The 16,214-nt window shown below is 45.3% G+C and overlaps 1 protein-coding gene across 1 annotated transcript in view; it reads right to left on the reverse strand.

Moving 5' to 3' along the window:
- trpc6a (transient receptor potential cation channel, subfamily C, member 6a) overlaps positions 1-16,214 on the reverse strand; it is a 78,984-nt gene that overhangs the window by 10,860 nt on the left and 51,910 nt on the right. The window contains exons 9-10 of the mRNA XM_061249399.1: positions 11,717-11,920; positions 8,789-8,845 (exon numbers count right to left, since the gene is read on the reverse strand). Coding sequence (XP_061105383.1) covers positions 8,789-8,845; positions 11,717-11,920 — 261 coding nt within the window. The remainder of the gene's footprint in view (positions 1-8,788; positions 8,846-11,716; positions 11,921-16,214) is intronic.

The raw sequence follows: 16,214 nt of genomic DNA on the forward strand, positions 1-16,214 counted from the left end.
GGGAAAAAAAAAAAAAAAAGAAAAAAGGAAAAGAAAAAAATTATAATAAATTAATTTTTTCCACCAATTTTACTCTCTCTCTCTCTCTCTCTACCAGCGGGGTACCACATATGGTGGAGAATGCGGGCACGTGGACCCAGGTACCGTGAGTGAGAGACCCAGGATAAGATTCAGCCTCGCCCCCTAACATGGAGGAAGCCATAAACGCGCTACTGCGCTCCCAAGGCGCCCTGCAGAAGGCAGTGGCAGAACTTTGCCAGAAGAGTGGACCGGCGGCACCCCCCCGAGCGCCCAAGGATCTATTACTCAAGCAGACACCGGACGATGAGGTCGAGGCGTACCTGGAAACGTTTGAGCGGACGGCACATTTGGAGAAATGGCCCCACGATGCCTGGGGTTCCATACTCGCCCCCTTCCTCAGCGGAGAGGCCCAGAAAGCGTACCGGAGCCTGCCCCCAGCTGAAGCCCATGACTACCCAACCCTGAAGGCCACCATCCTCGCACAGTACGGCTACAGCCTGCCGGCCCGGGCCCAGCGGTTCCACCGGTGGACGTATGACCCCACCCTCCCCGCGCGAGCCCAAGTGATGGACCTCGGGCGGCTGACCCGGAGCTGGCTGGTGGAGGGCGACGGACCGCCCCTCCTTGACCGGGTGGTGTTGGACCGCTGTGTCCGGGGCCTGGCCCTGGACGTAAGGAAGTACGTGGCCCAACAAGGGCCCCGGACCATCGACGCCCTGGTCAATCTCCTGGAGAACCACCAGGTGGCGCAGGAGATGACCCGAACGACGCGACCCGATAGCCCCCGAAGACCCCCCGCTGCGGCCCGACCAGAGCCCCGGACCAGACCTAAGTGGACGGAGCAGGACAGGGTCGAGGCGGCCCGAAAGAGGGAGACGAGACGCTGCTTCGCCTGTGGCCGGGAGGGCCATCTGAGCCGGGACTGCCCGGGAAGGGAAGAATCCATGGCCACTGCCCCTGAGATGGGCGGACCCTGCCACTACCTCACCACGTGCTGGGCTCACAAGGGCACGGCTGCCCCACGGCTGCCCGTCCGGATTGGGGGCCACGACGCAGAGGCCCTGCTGGACTCTGGAAGTGCAATTACCCTGGTGAGGCCTGGCCTAGCAGGAGAGGGGCGAGGTGACACAATCGCGGTCACCTGCATCCATGGCGACGTGAGACACTACCCCACCACCCAGGTAACCATCACCACCCCGCGGGGGCAATTCACTGGGAAGGTGGGCGTAGTGGAAAACTTGCCAGTGGAGGTGCTGTTGGGCCGGGACTGTCCACTGTTCCTCACTTACTGGGAGGAGAGACCCACCCCCGGGAGACCGGCTGCCACCCCAAGACCCCGCCGCCGAGGACCCCGGGGGCCCCACCCGGTCTGGGCAGCCCCGTCCGCAGAGAGCGACAGCGAGGAGGCCCCGACCCCCCCCGGGAGAGGACCCACATCCCAACCCCCTACCGGGACCACTGATACTGCCCCGGAGGGATCGACCCCACAGCAACCCCTGGGGGCCGAACACAGCAGCACAGGGGAATTTTCGGGGTTCCCACGAGAGACCCCGGGGGCGCCAACAGAGTTCGGCTCCGCCCAGCTGCAAGACCCCCTTCTCGCCCAGGCCTGGAAAACTGCAGCCTCTATCGAGGGCGTTCCCCAAGGCGGGGTGAGTAGGCTGACCATACCCTATTTTAAAATACAAAATGGCTTACTGTATCGTGTGAGTAGGGTTAAGGAGGACGAAGTGGAACAGCTACTTGTCCCCCAGACCCACACTTCCAAAGTCCTGTACCTCGCCCACACCCACCTGTTGGGGGCGCACCTGGGGCGCGAGAAGACGATGGAGCGGATTTTAACCCGGTTTTACTGGCCGGGCATAAAAAAAGCTGTGGAGGACTATTGCCAGCATTGCTCGGTTTGCCAACTACATAGCCCAAAGGTAACGTACCGTAACCCGCTAATCCCGCTACCCATCATCGATGTACCTTTCCGCAGGATAGCCCTGGACATCGTGGGGCCCCTACCCAAGTCTAGCAGGGGTCACCGCTATATTCTGGTAATCTTAGATTATGCCACCCGCTACCCTGAGGCCGTACCATTGCGGGCCGCGACAGGGAAAAATGTGGCAAAAGAACTGTTTTTACTGTTCAGCAGGGTTGGGATTGCCGAGGAGGTACTAACTGACCAGGGGTCCTGCTTTATGTCCGGGGAGATGAAAGAAATGTGTCGGCTGCTGCGAGTGAAACAACTGCGGACGTCGGTCTACCACCCCCAGACTGACGGCCTGGTGGAGCGCTTCAATAAGACCCTGAAGTCCATGTTGAGGAAGATGGTGGCCACCGACGGTAAGGACTGGGATCATTTACTGCCGTACTTGCTGTTCTCCATCCGTGAGGTTCCGCAGGCGTCTACAGGATACGCTCCCTTCGAGTTACTCTACGGGCGGCGGCCCCGGGGCCTGCTGGACCTGGCCAAAGAAGCCTGGGAACAACAGCCGTCCCGACAGCGCTCCCTGGTGGAACATGTGGCGAACATGGACCAAAGAATGGCGAAAATCTGGCCGATGGTGAGGGAGCACATGAGTAAGGCCCAGGCAGAGCAAGCCCGGCTCTACAACAGAAATGCCCAGGTGCGCGAGTTCCAACCCGGAGAGAAGGTAATGGTACTCGTCCCCACGAGTGAGTGTAAATTCCTGGCTAAGTGGCATGGCCCATACGAAGTGGTCGCCAAAGTCGGGCCGGTCAATTACACCCTAAGGCAGGTAGGGCGGAGACATACCCTCCAGACCTACCATGTCAACCTATTAAAAAAATGGCATGAACCCGTGCCCGACTCTGCTGTCTAACAGCAGGGGGCGCCACCGGAACACCGGAGGTGACCACCGGGGAACACTTAACAGACCGACAGCGCCAAGATCTCCGGGAGGGGGTAAGTCGACATCGGGACGTGTTTTCCCCTCTCCCAGGCCGGACCACGCTCATCCAGCACGACATCATCACCGAGCCGGGGCAGAAGGTGAGGCTGCGACCCTACCGGATCCCGGAGGCTAGAAGACAGGCCATCCGGGAGGAGGTGGCGAGGATGCTGGAGCTGGGGGTGATTGAGGAATCACAAAGCGCCTGGTCCAGCCCGGTGGTGCTCGTGCCAAAACCCGACGGAAGTTGGCGGTTTTGCAATGACTTTCGGCGCCTGAACGAAATATCCAGGTACGATGCTTACCCCATGCCCCGTATAGATGAGCTGATTGAGCGGCTGGGCCCAGCCCGCTACATCAGCACCCTGGACCTCACCCGCGGATACTGGCAGGTACCCCTGACACCACAGGCGAGGGAGAAGACGGCCTTTTCCACCCCGGACGGCCTCTTCCAGTATCGGGTCCTCCCATTCAGAGTCCATGGAGCCCCCGCCACCTTCCAACGCCTCATGGACAAAATACTGAGGCCCCACAGGGAGTATGCCGCCGCCTATTTAGATGACATTGTGATCCACAGTGCTGACTGGGAGAGCCACCTGAAGAGGCTGGAGGCTGTGCTGAGGGCACTCCGGGAGGCCGGGCTCACAGCTAACCCCGCTAAATGCCGCCTGGGCCTGGAGGAGGCCGATTACTTAGGACACACCGTCGGACGGGGGTGTGTTCGACCCCAGAGCCAGAAGGTAGACGGGATCACGCACTGGCCTCGACCCAACACCAAAAGGCAAGTCCGTACCTTCCTGGGGTTGGTGGGGTACTACCGGCAGTTTATCCCCGACTTTGCCACGCGAGCAGCCCCCCTACACGAGGTCACCAAGAAAGACCACCCGCACACTGTGAAGTGGTCGGAAGACACCGAGCGCGCCTTCCTAGACCTGAGAGCGGCCCTGGGTCAGGCACCGGTGTTGACCACTCCTAACTTTACCAAGCCATTCGTGTTGCAGACTGATGCTTCGGAGACCGGCCTGGGAGCAGTCCTGTCCCAAGTCTATGATGACACCGAACACCCCGTCACCTACATTAGCAGGAAGCTCCTGAAGCACGAGAGGAGTTACAGCACGGTGGAAAAGGAGTGCCTGGCCATCAGGTGGGCGGTGGGTAAGCTAAAATATTACCTGCTCGGAAGGGAATTCCTCTTAATAACTGACCACGCCCCCCTGAAGTGGATGTATCGATGCAAAGACACTAACGCCCGGGTGACCCGGTGGTTCCTAGAATTGCAGGGCTTTAAGTTCACGGTCGAGCACCGAGCCGGGAGACTCCAGGGGAACGCGGATGCCCTGTCCAGGATGAACGAGGGCCTCTATAGTAACGCTCCCACCGAGGGCTGAGGGCTGGGAGCTGAGGGGGAGGAAATGTGGTGGCCCGATCAAGGATCAGTACACCACTGAAGAGGGGCGGGCGGTGCGACGGCGCCAGGAGCTGGGGAAAGTAATTCGCGGGGAATATTTCCCGTGGACGTATTTGAGGGACCGGCACCTTGGAGAGAGCCGCGCCGGAAAAGGAATCAGCACCAAGGTTAGCACCACCGAAACGTGTGCGGAATGCACGCCACTAACCTCTCGCAATTAACCCGGCACAGCTGCACCGAGTTGGAGGGGAGAGCAACACCCTACAAAAGGGCGAACTCGGGAGCAGAGCGGGGCTGACGGGCGAACGAGAGGAGACCCGCGGAGCCAGTGCAACCGAGCGAACGCCACGTGAGCACGTCAATCCGGCTAGAAGCCAACTAACCTGTGCATTTGATTCCTAGACGCCTAGGCGGGAAGCGGACTCCCGAGGCCGGGACACCCCGGAGAGATCACGGCCCCACAGCGGAGACGAGCGAGTGAACCCCGTCGCCTGAAGTCCGCCCTAATTCACCGGTTACCGTTTTTTGAAATTCCCTAATTTTTTGAGCACGGACTTATTTTCTAGTTTCCTTTTTTTTACCGTTTTTGTGCTCAGATTCCCGTGTATGAGAAGGGAATGGTTTTCGTTTGTCCTGGACACTAAAGTGCCCTGAAGGCACCGGCACTGGGAAAAAAAAAAAAAAAAGAAAAAAGGAAAAGAAAAAAATTATAATAAATTAATTTTTTCCACCAATTTTACTCTCTCTCTCTCTCTACCAGCGGGGTACCACAACACATAATCTATGGTTGGCAGAGCTGAAACTGTGGCCTTGCAGGCTTCACTGTGGATTGTTTTGTTATTTAAATATCTTGGTACGTACTGGTGTTCACGCTGGCGTCTATCTTACCAGATGCACCAGGACCTGTAGAATCTTTCATATTTAACAAGAAATAAAGACCACCCGCCATATTTATGCATGGCATCTAATCCTACGTCAGTTTCACCCTTCTTCCCTCCGCTGAAATCATATGTGATCCTGTATGTGGTGTCGGAATAGATCCCATGCATTTTTAAATATGGCGGGCTTTTATTTTTTTTTAAATATGAAAAATTATACAGGTCCTGGAGCACTTCTTAAGATAGATGTGATCATGAACACCAATACTACCAAGATATTTAAATAACAAAAACATGCACGAATAAGTGTTTATAGAGCAGTTTATACAGTTTAAAGTATTTTTAACTGTTAAAAAACTGTTTGGATTTAATTGGTTTTAATCAGGATGTTTTTGGCTTGTTGTACTTCCATTAACAGAACGTTTCAGAGAAGCTTTTTTAAAAGCTCTTTAAAAAGCCAAAATTCCGTATCTGGTGTTTTAGGGGTGTCAAGTTATGCTAATCATAATTTTTGTGCACGTGCCTTTGATTTACGATTACTTGGTCTTTATCAGCATACAAACGTGGATACGAACAAAAGCAGTGTCCATGTGTGTTTCATGAATCTGGCGGAAGTTGTTAGTTCGTTTCCGATCACACATACATTTGCACACGGATTTCTGAAAATATTGATAAATGAGGCCCACTGTCAATGAACGCAAGCAACAGCAAGCAGTTTTATCATATCTGTTATGGCTCTAGATTGCAGTTGCTCGCTCTCTCCCCGTCACATGCACACACACGCACGCACGCACGCACGCACGCACTCACTCACTCACTCTTTCTTATCTCCAACTCTGTGGATAAATCAGGGACAGATAACGTTGCTCTCTCTCTCACACACACACACGAATGGAGGAGTCGCATCGGCCTCATGATTTTTCCACCAGGGTTTTCCGAATTCTGAAAAAAAAATGTGGACGTTCTTATCCAGACTATTTTATCTCTAAAGCGGCACTGGGTCCACTGAATTCTGATGCCGCTTGATAACCAAAATAATTATTTTGCTAGCCATAAAGCTTGCAGCACAGCACATATATGCTGTATCACAGCTTGCAGTTCCGTGAGAAGGGTTCCCAGCGTAAGGGTTCCCAATGCGACCGTCAGCCAGCAAAGAAATTGAAAGCAACTTTTGAAATAGTTTAAGGAAATGACCAAGAGAACAACAATTTATGTTAAGATTAACTAGATACAGATTTATTCGAGATTTACCTGCATAACAGAGTACAAAAGTTCTACTTCAGGTGAAAGTCTTGGTTTCAATGTACTGCAAATCGCAATGTAGTACGGGGGTCTGTTTAAACGACACTACTTCCAGGTTAGGTCACACATGCTTCCGGGTTACGTCACGCCCACCGCTGAGTACGAGTAACATACGGATACAAGTAATTTAATTGGTTTGATGGATATGGAAACGAATACGAATAATTCTTAACTCGCTCGCCCCTAGTCATGAGTATCAAATAGCATAAAGGTACTTTAAAGGAACCCACCTACATTTTGGAAAATATACCTTTTTTCCGACTCACCGAGACTTAGACGAGATGTTTGATTTCATTTTCATTTTTGTGCATTGACTGGCTTGGTTTTCATGTTAGCATAACGTGTTAGCTTAGCATAAATAAATATAAAATACACCTAACAGCAAGTCCGAAGCTGTCTTATTTACAAAGGTATCATGTGTATTTGAAATACATGTGTATACATTTTTTATGTTAGATATTTTCGGAGAAGTTAGATGGTTGGAACTATAACCGATGAACACACGTAACCTTCCGTCTTCCCGCGAGTTGAGTGCAGTGATCCACGCACGTACAGCTAGATCCGGCACAAAGTGCACTCACTTGTAAACAAAACCCAGGTAACTAGCCAGCTAGCTAACACTTTACTTCTGATGAAGATGATTTCTTCTGGACAGACAATGATGCAGAACCTTATCCAAACTGCTTTTGGATGCTGAGCGGGCAAGAAGGGAGGCCGAATCCTCTGAGCTAGTGGAACAGCAAGGGATAGACGGGAGAGAAAGATCTGGCGAGGATTGGTGGTGTAAATCTGGGGCTTGCCAACCTATGCCGACGATTTGATGCAGCCGTCGATAGAAAGGCTTGATATCTCTGGTGAAGAGGAGAGCCATGAAGAGTCTGTCACACTGAATAAATATTATTAAGCTATTACCAATCCTTGAGTTGAAACATTTTTCCATCTCCCAAAAATAAATCGGAAAAAAATTCCCAATTAGGTGTTTTTTTAATATAAGATATTCATTAAATAATGAGGCTGGAGTACAATTTGAAGTCAGGGCCCTTGGAATCATCCTGACTGATATGGACCCTCAACAATTATGAGGTAATTGTACTGGGATGGAGTAGCTTGGAGTGGAGCCTCAAAATTCCCTGTGCCCAGTTCCTGGGCTTAAAAAGAACAAATTACGTTAAATTATACAACTAATGTGTGTATGTAATAAGGAGACTACTTGAATTCATTGAATCAATTAACAATATTCATGTGATTAGGACTTGTAGACCACTATAAAGACAATCATATCATTGGAATGATATTTTGATAAGTAAATAGCAAAATGTGAATCTACAAAAACCACTAACATTCAAAAATTGTTTTTTTAAACAAGTGTCAGAATCAGTGTGACACTATCAAGCTGAGTAAGCTTTGTATTTTATGACTTGAGTACAGGCGACTTAAAGTCTGGTTCATGCACACATCTATTTAATTCATTTTACACTGACTATTTGTTTCACTTTTCTCTGTGGGATTCTAGTTAGTTAGCTACCAAGTTCAAACACCTATTACTGGACAGGTTCAAGTGAAAACAGAAAAACTTGAAAAAAGACGAAATATTGAACACCCTGTACCTAGTTGGTGGGGACGTGTACCACCAGTAGCAGAAGTGAAGCCATGGTCTACTATTCCATTGTTTAGCAAGCTATTAATGTTCACAGCTAATTGTCTAAAACGACTGGCATACATTAATCACAATCCTCCTCCACACTCAGTGACTGTCCATCTGTTTTTTGCAGTCAGCCAGGTTGGGTTCATATTAGCATTCTGAATGGTCAGACTAAAAAGTGAGTGAAAGGAATTCCACCCACACGAAATTCTCCAGTCTGCAGATATACCCTACTGTGGTATAATAATAATAATATTTCTGTACAGTACACATTTCTGGGTTTTTTGTTGCTGTTTCAAAATTCAAAGATGAAATCAACAAGCATTTTATGTAATTAGTTTACATTTTAGTAATTTGGCAGACTCTTTTAATCCAAAGCGACTTACAAGTGCGTAGGTTCTTTCACAAGTTAAAAGCATCAAATCTATAACTAGGAAAATATGCATGAAGGGCTGTTCTAAATAAAAATGTAATTTGTTAAGATGCATTTTGCAACCAAACTACACAGAGTAACCTGTGGATGCCAATACCATTTTTACATTTTTTATTGTAATTTATAGCTACTGAACATCTTTGTTATTGTCTGAGTCAACGGTAGCTCATTCACAGACTGATCGAATAACAGCATCTACTGTACCTGGTACCGTCTTGGGCAAGGTGAACTTCTGTCACACGAATCCTGGCTTTTGCCCAGCTGAAATGTGGAAAATTTGTTAACATAAAGGATAAGCTCTCTTCAGTCTTTAATGAGCCAGAAAGGTTTCATAAAAAAAGATTACTATCAGCACAAACGATCCAGGTTTTTAAGGAAAGGTGTTGCTGTAGTATGTGTGTAGACAGTGTATGTCAGCATGATTGTCTAAACCCAATATTAACAGATAAATGAGAAAAGAATAATCATTTATAAATGATTTAACTAGCCAAAAGTGCACCACGAAACATTTTTAGATTACAGGTGTGTGCCTTATCCTATATGACCACTTGAGGGCACTATTCACTGCAATACCTGCCACTGTGAGGCACAAATTACAATTTTTCAGTGCTGCAGTAAAATGTTTCAGCAAACTATTTCCCAAAGACCTACCCGTTTGGAGACTTTTAATCTAAATAATAAATTATTATTATGCACACACACACAATAAAAGTATACAGGAGCTTCAGAAAGTATTCAGACCCCTTAACTTTTTGCACACTTTTGTGTTGTAGATTTAATTTTAAATGGATAAAATTGCCATTTTTGCCAATCAATCAACAACCAGGCAAGAAGGGCCTCGATCAGGGAGGGGACAAATGGCCACTCTAACAAAGCTTCAGACGAGATAGGAGAACCTGTCGGAAGGATGTCCACCTCAGCAGCACTACACCAATCAGGCCTTTATGGAGTAGCCATTCGACGGAAGCCATTTGACTTGGGAGTTTGCCAAAAAAGAACATGGGAAGAGCATGAGGAAAAATATTCTCTGATCTGATGAGACAAAAAACTCTTTGGGCAGAACTGCAAGTGACGGTTCACCTTTCAGCATGACAATGACCCAAAGCATACAGCCAAGACAACGCTAGAGTGACAAGTCTGACTGTCCTTCAGTGGCCAAGCCAGACTTAAACCCCACAGATCATCTGCGGAGTAACCTGAAGATGGCAGTTCGCAGATGCTTCCCATCCAATTTGACGGAGCTTGAGAGGAACTGACAGGAAGAATGGGATAAACTGCCCAAATCAAAGTGTGGAAAGCTTGTAATTACCCAAGAACACTCAAAGCTGCAGTTGCTGCCAAAATACTCATTAAGGGTCTGAATACTTATATAAATGAGAGATTTCAGTTTTTGATTTTGAATACATTTGCAATTATTTTTGTTCCTCGAAAAACATGTTTTCACTTTGTCATTATGGGTTATTGAGAGTAGATTGCTGGGCAGAAATGGCAATTGTATCCATTTAAAAGTAAATGTACAATACAATAAAGTGCAAAAAGTGAAAGGGAATTGGGGGGTGGGACTAGATTCAACTGAAAATTATGCTTATACAGTATGGAACACATTTGTTGGCAAAATGGCCCAAGGGTCCAAGATATCAAATGAGCCTCAACCACTGTTCTACAGCCAGATATGCAGTAGATACTCCAAGAATTGTTTCTCATGAATATTGTTTCCATCATGGAGTTGAAAAGAAAAATTAGTCGAGAGAAACAATTCTTGTTGTATCTACTGCAAATCTGGCAGCAGGATTATTGTTTGAGGCTCAGTTGATACCTTGGATGCTTGATGACTTTTGAACCATTTAGCCAACAAATAAGTTCCATGCTGTATTAGCATAATTTACAACTGAATCTAGTGTTTCCAGTTGTTAAAAACCTGGACTAAATCATCCGTGTAACTACTTTGTCCATCCTTTAAGCATTAGTATGCCGATTTTGATATTCCAGTTTTTTCACACTTCAAGTATTTCAGAATAAAAATTCTCCTATTTTGAGAAATCTGTTTACAAGAATGACAATAGAACTCTCAAATCAGTTCAAAGTGATATCAACAGGATATCAACAGATGGCACAATTTTCCTATTGCATTATCAAGCAGGATCTCAGTTATACAAAAAATATCTTCCCATGAATTTGTACCATTTTTGCTACGACTCTTCTCCTCTTGGGTATTCTGATAAAATAGACAGTATTATGTTTCAATTTATGGGACAGGAACTGAAAAAATATAATAATATAAATGATAATAAAGTGAAATTATAATTTCCATAATCTGCAGGTGAAAAATGTATGCATCGTTATCGAAGGATAACGATGATGATGGTGGTGGTGATTGCCATGATTTTCTTTGTCTGTTCTTTGTCCAGAGATTATTTTGTACCTGCAGAATTATTTTAAATCACAAAAAATAGTCAATTAACTAAATGTGGTCATGAATGAAACACAAATAAAAAAGAAAACTTAAATCTGCGGACAGTGGTGATGTTTCTTTGAAATTTCTTTTGAAAGTGTTTCAAGAGTTATTAAGTTATCATTCAATATTTTAATAATGTATATGGCACACACATGGGCGACTAGCATAGTTCCATGATGAGCTTACAGTGCACGAGTCTGGAAGACAAATCCTGGAGAGCCACAGGGTCTGCAGGTTTTCATTGTTACTCAAAGCAACTGATTCTATAGTTAACTCACCTTATGGTAAATGGTTGGCATTTATATAGCGCCTTTATCCAAAGCGCTGTACAAATTGATGCTTCTCATTCACCCATTCATACACACACTCACACACCAATGGCGATTGGCTGCCATGCAAGGCGCCAAACAAGCTCGTCAGGAGCATTTGGCAGTTAGGTGTCTTGCTCAGGGACACTTCGACACAGCCCGGGTGGGGGATCAAACCGGCAACCCTCCGACTGCCAGACGACTGCTCTTACTGCCTGAGCCATTTCACCCCTTATCTTGTATCCTAGCTATAAACTGTTTGTTGATTTGAAGATGGAAACCAAATTTAGACTGTTTTATCAGAACCCTGCAACAGTGCATCCTCAGTACAGTAATCAACAGGAAGGCAGCAGACAGACAGATGCTCACCTCGTTCAGCTCTGCGTCACCCTTCCCAGCCTTCTCTCTTCTGTGCAGCAGTAGCATTAGGATGTCTCTGATATGCAGTACTGCACACATGACTGACTTTGGGCTGGGCACCAGGTTAAAGGGGACAGGAAGAGTCCTGCCCTCCTCAAAGTAAGAGAACCAGAGCTTAGATCTGGCAAACTTCCACTCTACATCAGCGTCATCCTGCACTTGGCATGGAAAAAAAGAGAGAGAATCATTTGTAATTATTGGCATTACTGTTTAATGAATTGTCAAAAAAAAAAACACATAAGAGTGTAAAGGAAGACGATTGGGTATTGGGGCCAGAGCTGGATTCATCTGTGGCCTATGTGCAAAATACATTCATGAACAACAAAGCCACATGAACATTTACTGAATACCTTTGTGTATATTGCAAACCAACTATCTACTTTCCATTTAAATGGAGTCGCATGTAGTATGTAATTTCTAATCCTCATGAATCGTTTCAATTCTACTTCACTTCTGGATTCTGAGAGGCTATTTTCATCAGGCGTTCAACAAAATACACCGTAATTGCAAGTTGGCATGAAATGTAGGCAATGAAAGGCAATTAAGATATTCCTGAAAATTACAAAGCAAAAGATAGGCCTTCAGATATAGCCAGACAGCACACAGCTGCGATCCCAAAGAAGAGTATCACTGAGGCTCTGAGAAAAGAGTCTCTCATTTCTGTGCTTCAATTACTCTAAATTCATCAGTTAGACCAAAACTAAAAAGAAAGTTGAGGGTAGTGAAAAGTATGATTAATATGGGTTATTATTACAGTGCATCCGGAAAGTATTCACAGCGCTTCACTTTTCTCACATTTTGTTATGTTACAGCCTTATTCCAAAATGGAATAAATTAATTTTTTTCCTCAAAATTCTACACACAACACCCCATAAGTACAACATGAAAGAAGTGTTTTTGAAATTTTTGCAAATTTATTAAAAATAAAAAAACCAAGAAATCACATGTAAGTATTCACAGCCTTTGCTCAATACTTTGTTGATGCACCTTTGGCAGCAATTACAGCCTCAAGTCTTTTTGAGTATGATGCCACGAGCTTGGCACACCTATCTTTGTAGAACCTCTCAAGCTCCATCAGGTTGGATGGGGAGCGTCGGTGCACAGCCATTTTCAGATCTCTCCAGAGATGTTCAATCGGATTCAAGTCTGGGCTCTGGTTGGGCCACTCAAGGACATTCACAGAGTTGTCCTGAAGCCACTCCTTTGATATCTTGGCTGTGTGCTTAGGGTCGTTGTCCTGCTGAAAGATGAACCGTCGCCCCAGTCTGAGGTCAAGAGCGCTCTGGAGCAGGTTTTCATCCAGGATGTCTCTGTACATTGCTGCATTCATCTTTCCCTCAATCCTGACTAGTCTCCCAGTTCCTGCTGCTGAAAAACATCCCCACAGCATGATGCTGCCACCACCATGCTTCACTGTAGGGGTGGTATTGGCCAGGTGATGAGCGGTGCCTGGTTTCCTCCAAACATGACACCTGGCATTCACGCCAAAGAGTTCAATCTTTGTCTCATCAGACCAGAGAATTTTGTTTCTCATGGTCTGAGAGTCCTTCAGGTGCCTTTTGGCAAACTCCAGGCGGGCTGCCATGTGCCTTTTACTAAGGAGTGGCTTCCGTCTGGCCACTCTACCATACAGGCCTGATTGGTGGATTGCTGCAGAGATGGTTGTCCTTCTGGAAGGTTCTCCTCTCTCCACAGAGGAACGCTGGAGCTCTGACAGAGTGACCATTGGGTTCTTGGTCACCTCCCTGACTAAGGCCCTTCTCCCCCGATTGCTCAGTTTAGACGGACAGCCAGCTCTAGGAAGAGTCCTTATGGTTCTGAACTTCTTCCATTTACGGATGATGGAGGCCACTGTGCTCATTGGGCCTTCAAAGCAGCAGAAATTTTTCTGTACCCTTCCCCAGATTTGTGCCTTGAGACAATCCTGTCTCAGAGGTCTACAGACAATTCCTTTGACTTCATGCTTGGTTTGTGCTCCGACATGCACTGTCAAGTGTGGGACCTTATATAGACAGGTGTGTGCCTTTCCAAATCATGTCCAATCAACTGAATTTACCACAGGTGGACTCCAGTTAAGCTGTAGAAACATCTCAAGGTTGATCAGTGGAAACAGGATGCACCTGAGCTCAATTCTGAGCTTCATAGCAAAGGCTGTGAATACTTATGTACATGTGATTTCTTAGTTTTTTATTTTTAATAAATTTGCAAAAATCTCAAAAAAACCTTTTTCACGTTGTCATTATGGGGTATGGTGTGTAGAATTTGGAGGGAAAAAATGAATTTAATCAATTTTAAAATAAGGCTGTAACATAACAAAATGTGGAAAAAGTGAAGCGCTGTGAATATTTTCCGGATGCACTGTATATCTATATTATGACCTGTCACTGTAGAAATATCAGCTATGACTACTAAGAAAGCTCAAACTTTTTGCAATGATTTTTGTAAAGATTATATTTTAACCAGTTTTGTCAGTAAACAATCTCAATGTCTACAGTTTTTAACATTTTTCAGTGCATGGAAGGACCCATCAGGTGTGCAAGAAGGGTCCAAACACCTGTTTAGAAAATACAATTAAATGTGTAAATCTTCATAAGTCTGAATATGGCCTATTCCATGGATTTAAAATTTCAGTATGCAAATTTTTGGAATTTGGATTTTGTTTGTTTCATGGGAAGTCAGATGAAGATACAAAAGGCCAGATGTACTAGCCCTACATATGATGCATTCTGCCCTAGACAAATGTGCCTTATGTATGACACTGGCGCACGGGACTGGAACCACAGTACGTGTGTGATCTAGATGAGTCATTGCAAGGTGTGCAACTCTCCTTAATGCATATGCATTTAAGGGTGGATTGAACAAATAAAGGGCGGAGATATTATAATCGTGGTTGATTATGCATTCTATTGAATTTATGCACTTAATGATGGTCAATTTGTGCGTGAAATTTCAACACCGTAAACAGAGGAGCAAGCAAAACAGAGACCCAGGCTCTGAATCTTGAAATAACTTTGCACTGAGTAATATTTGCAGAACAATCACATTATTTCAACGTCCAAGAAATCATCAAATAGATTATTCATATTAAATATAAATTAATTATTGCAGCCAAGCAATAATTAAGGCTGGGTGTTTGTCACAGAAAATATTTAGAAAATAATTTCTTAAATTAACCAATATATCATGCGAAGCAGTGGGAAATTACTGAAATAATGTCCTCAACCATAGTGTCAGTAACAAGTGTTTGAAGTTCCAAAAAATTGTTGCCGAGAGTAAAAAAAGATAAGAAGGCTGAATGCTTTGATATGCTGCTTTTAATCGCTTTTTTAAAATACATGCTTTTTGCCTTACATTATTAGAAACAGAGCATTCCCATCGCTAAAATGATAAAAACAGGGTAGTGTGTTTGTTATCCTCGTAAACAACAAAGGAAAAGGAACAGGGAAATACTTCTGTGACAAGCCATACAAATAATTGCGCTTCTGGAAGAAATAAAATATGTAATGGAACTGACAATAGCCACCACAGCTGGAATATTTACACATTTTGTCCTGTGCTGTATATGCGGCAGCCGACATATGGATATTGCCACATGCAGTGAAGATATTCAATTCACTAAACTCATGTTTTAACTATGCTGTTCAAGATCGCAAAATGCAGTTCATAGACGTTCCCATTTGCTGATTGCATAATGATCTGTAGCCTTCGTAAATAAGACGTTAATTTCAGGCAGGCTGCGACCACACCAACACACTCTCATCAGGCCGCATTTTTGTGCAGTGAGCTTCATCTACGTGCATCTGGCCCAAAGTTCTAATGGTTCTCTAGTCATTGCTCCATAGACATTTACAAACCATTTTAATTTAGATAAACATGCTAAATATGTTGACACAATAATACACCCAAGTAATTTAGGCAATTACTAAGAATGTGTGCACTGCAGATCAAACCATGGCATAACAATAACTGCAGAAACAATGTACTGTAATATACGCTGCAGGCAATCAATATGCACCAGATCAGCCTCTGGCATGAATGTTAACATCAACAGAAATAGTCTTGCAACTACAGGATGGAAGTTCTGCTGAGCTCATAAATAAAAATTGTGTAGCCTACAGTATATGTGGCGTTTACTGTGAACATTTGTGAATGATCCCATAATGCAAATCAATTCCCTCACTTTGTATACATATTTGATATATACACTCACTGAGCACTTTATTAGAGACACTATACTAATACTGGGTAGGGCCTCCCTTTGCTCTCAAAACAGCCTCAATTATTTGTGACATGGATTCCACAACATCTCAATGGAATAATTGAAAACATTCCATTGAGATTCTGTTCCATATTGACATGATTGCATCACACAATTTCTGCAGATTTGTCAGCTGCACAGTCATGCTGCGAATCCTCCATTCTACTACATCCCAAAGGTGTTCTACTG

Source organism: Conger conger, chromosome 7, assembly GCF_963514075.1.
Source record: "Conger conger chromosome 7, fConCon1.1, whole genome shotgun sequence".
Lineage (NCBI taxonomy): Eukaryota > Metazoa > Chordata > Actinopteri > Anguilliformes > Congridae > Conger > Conger conger.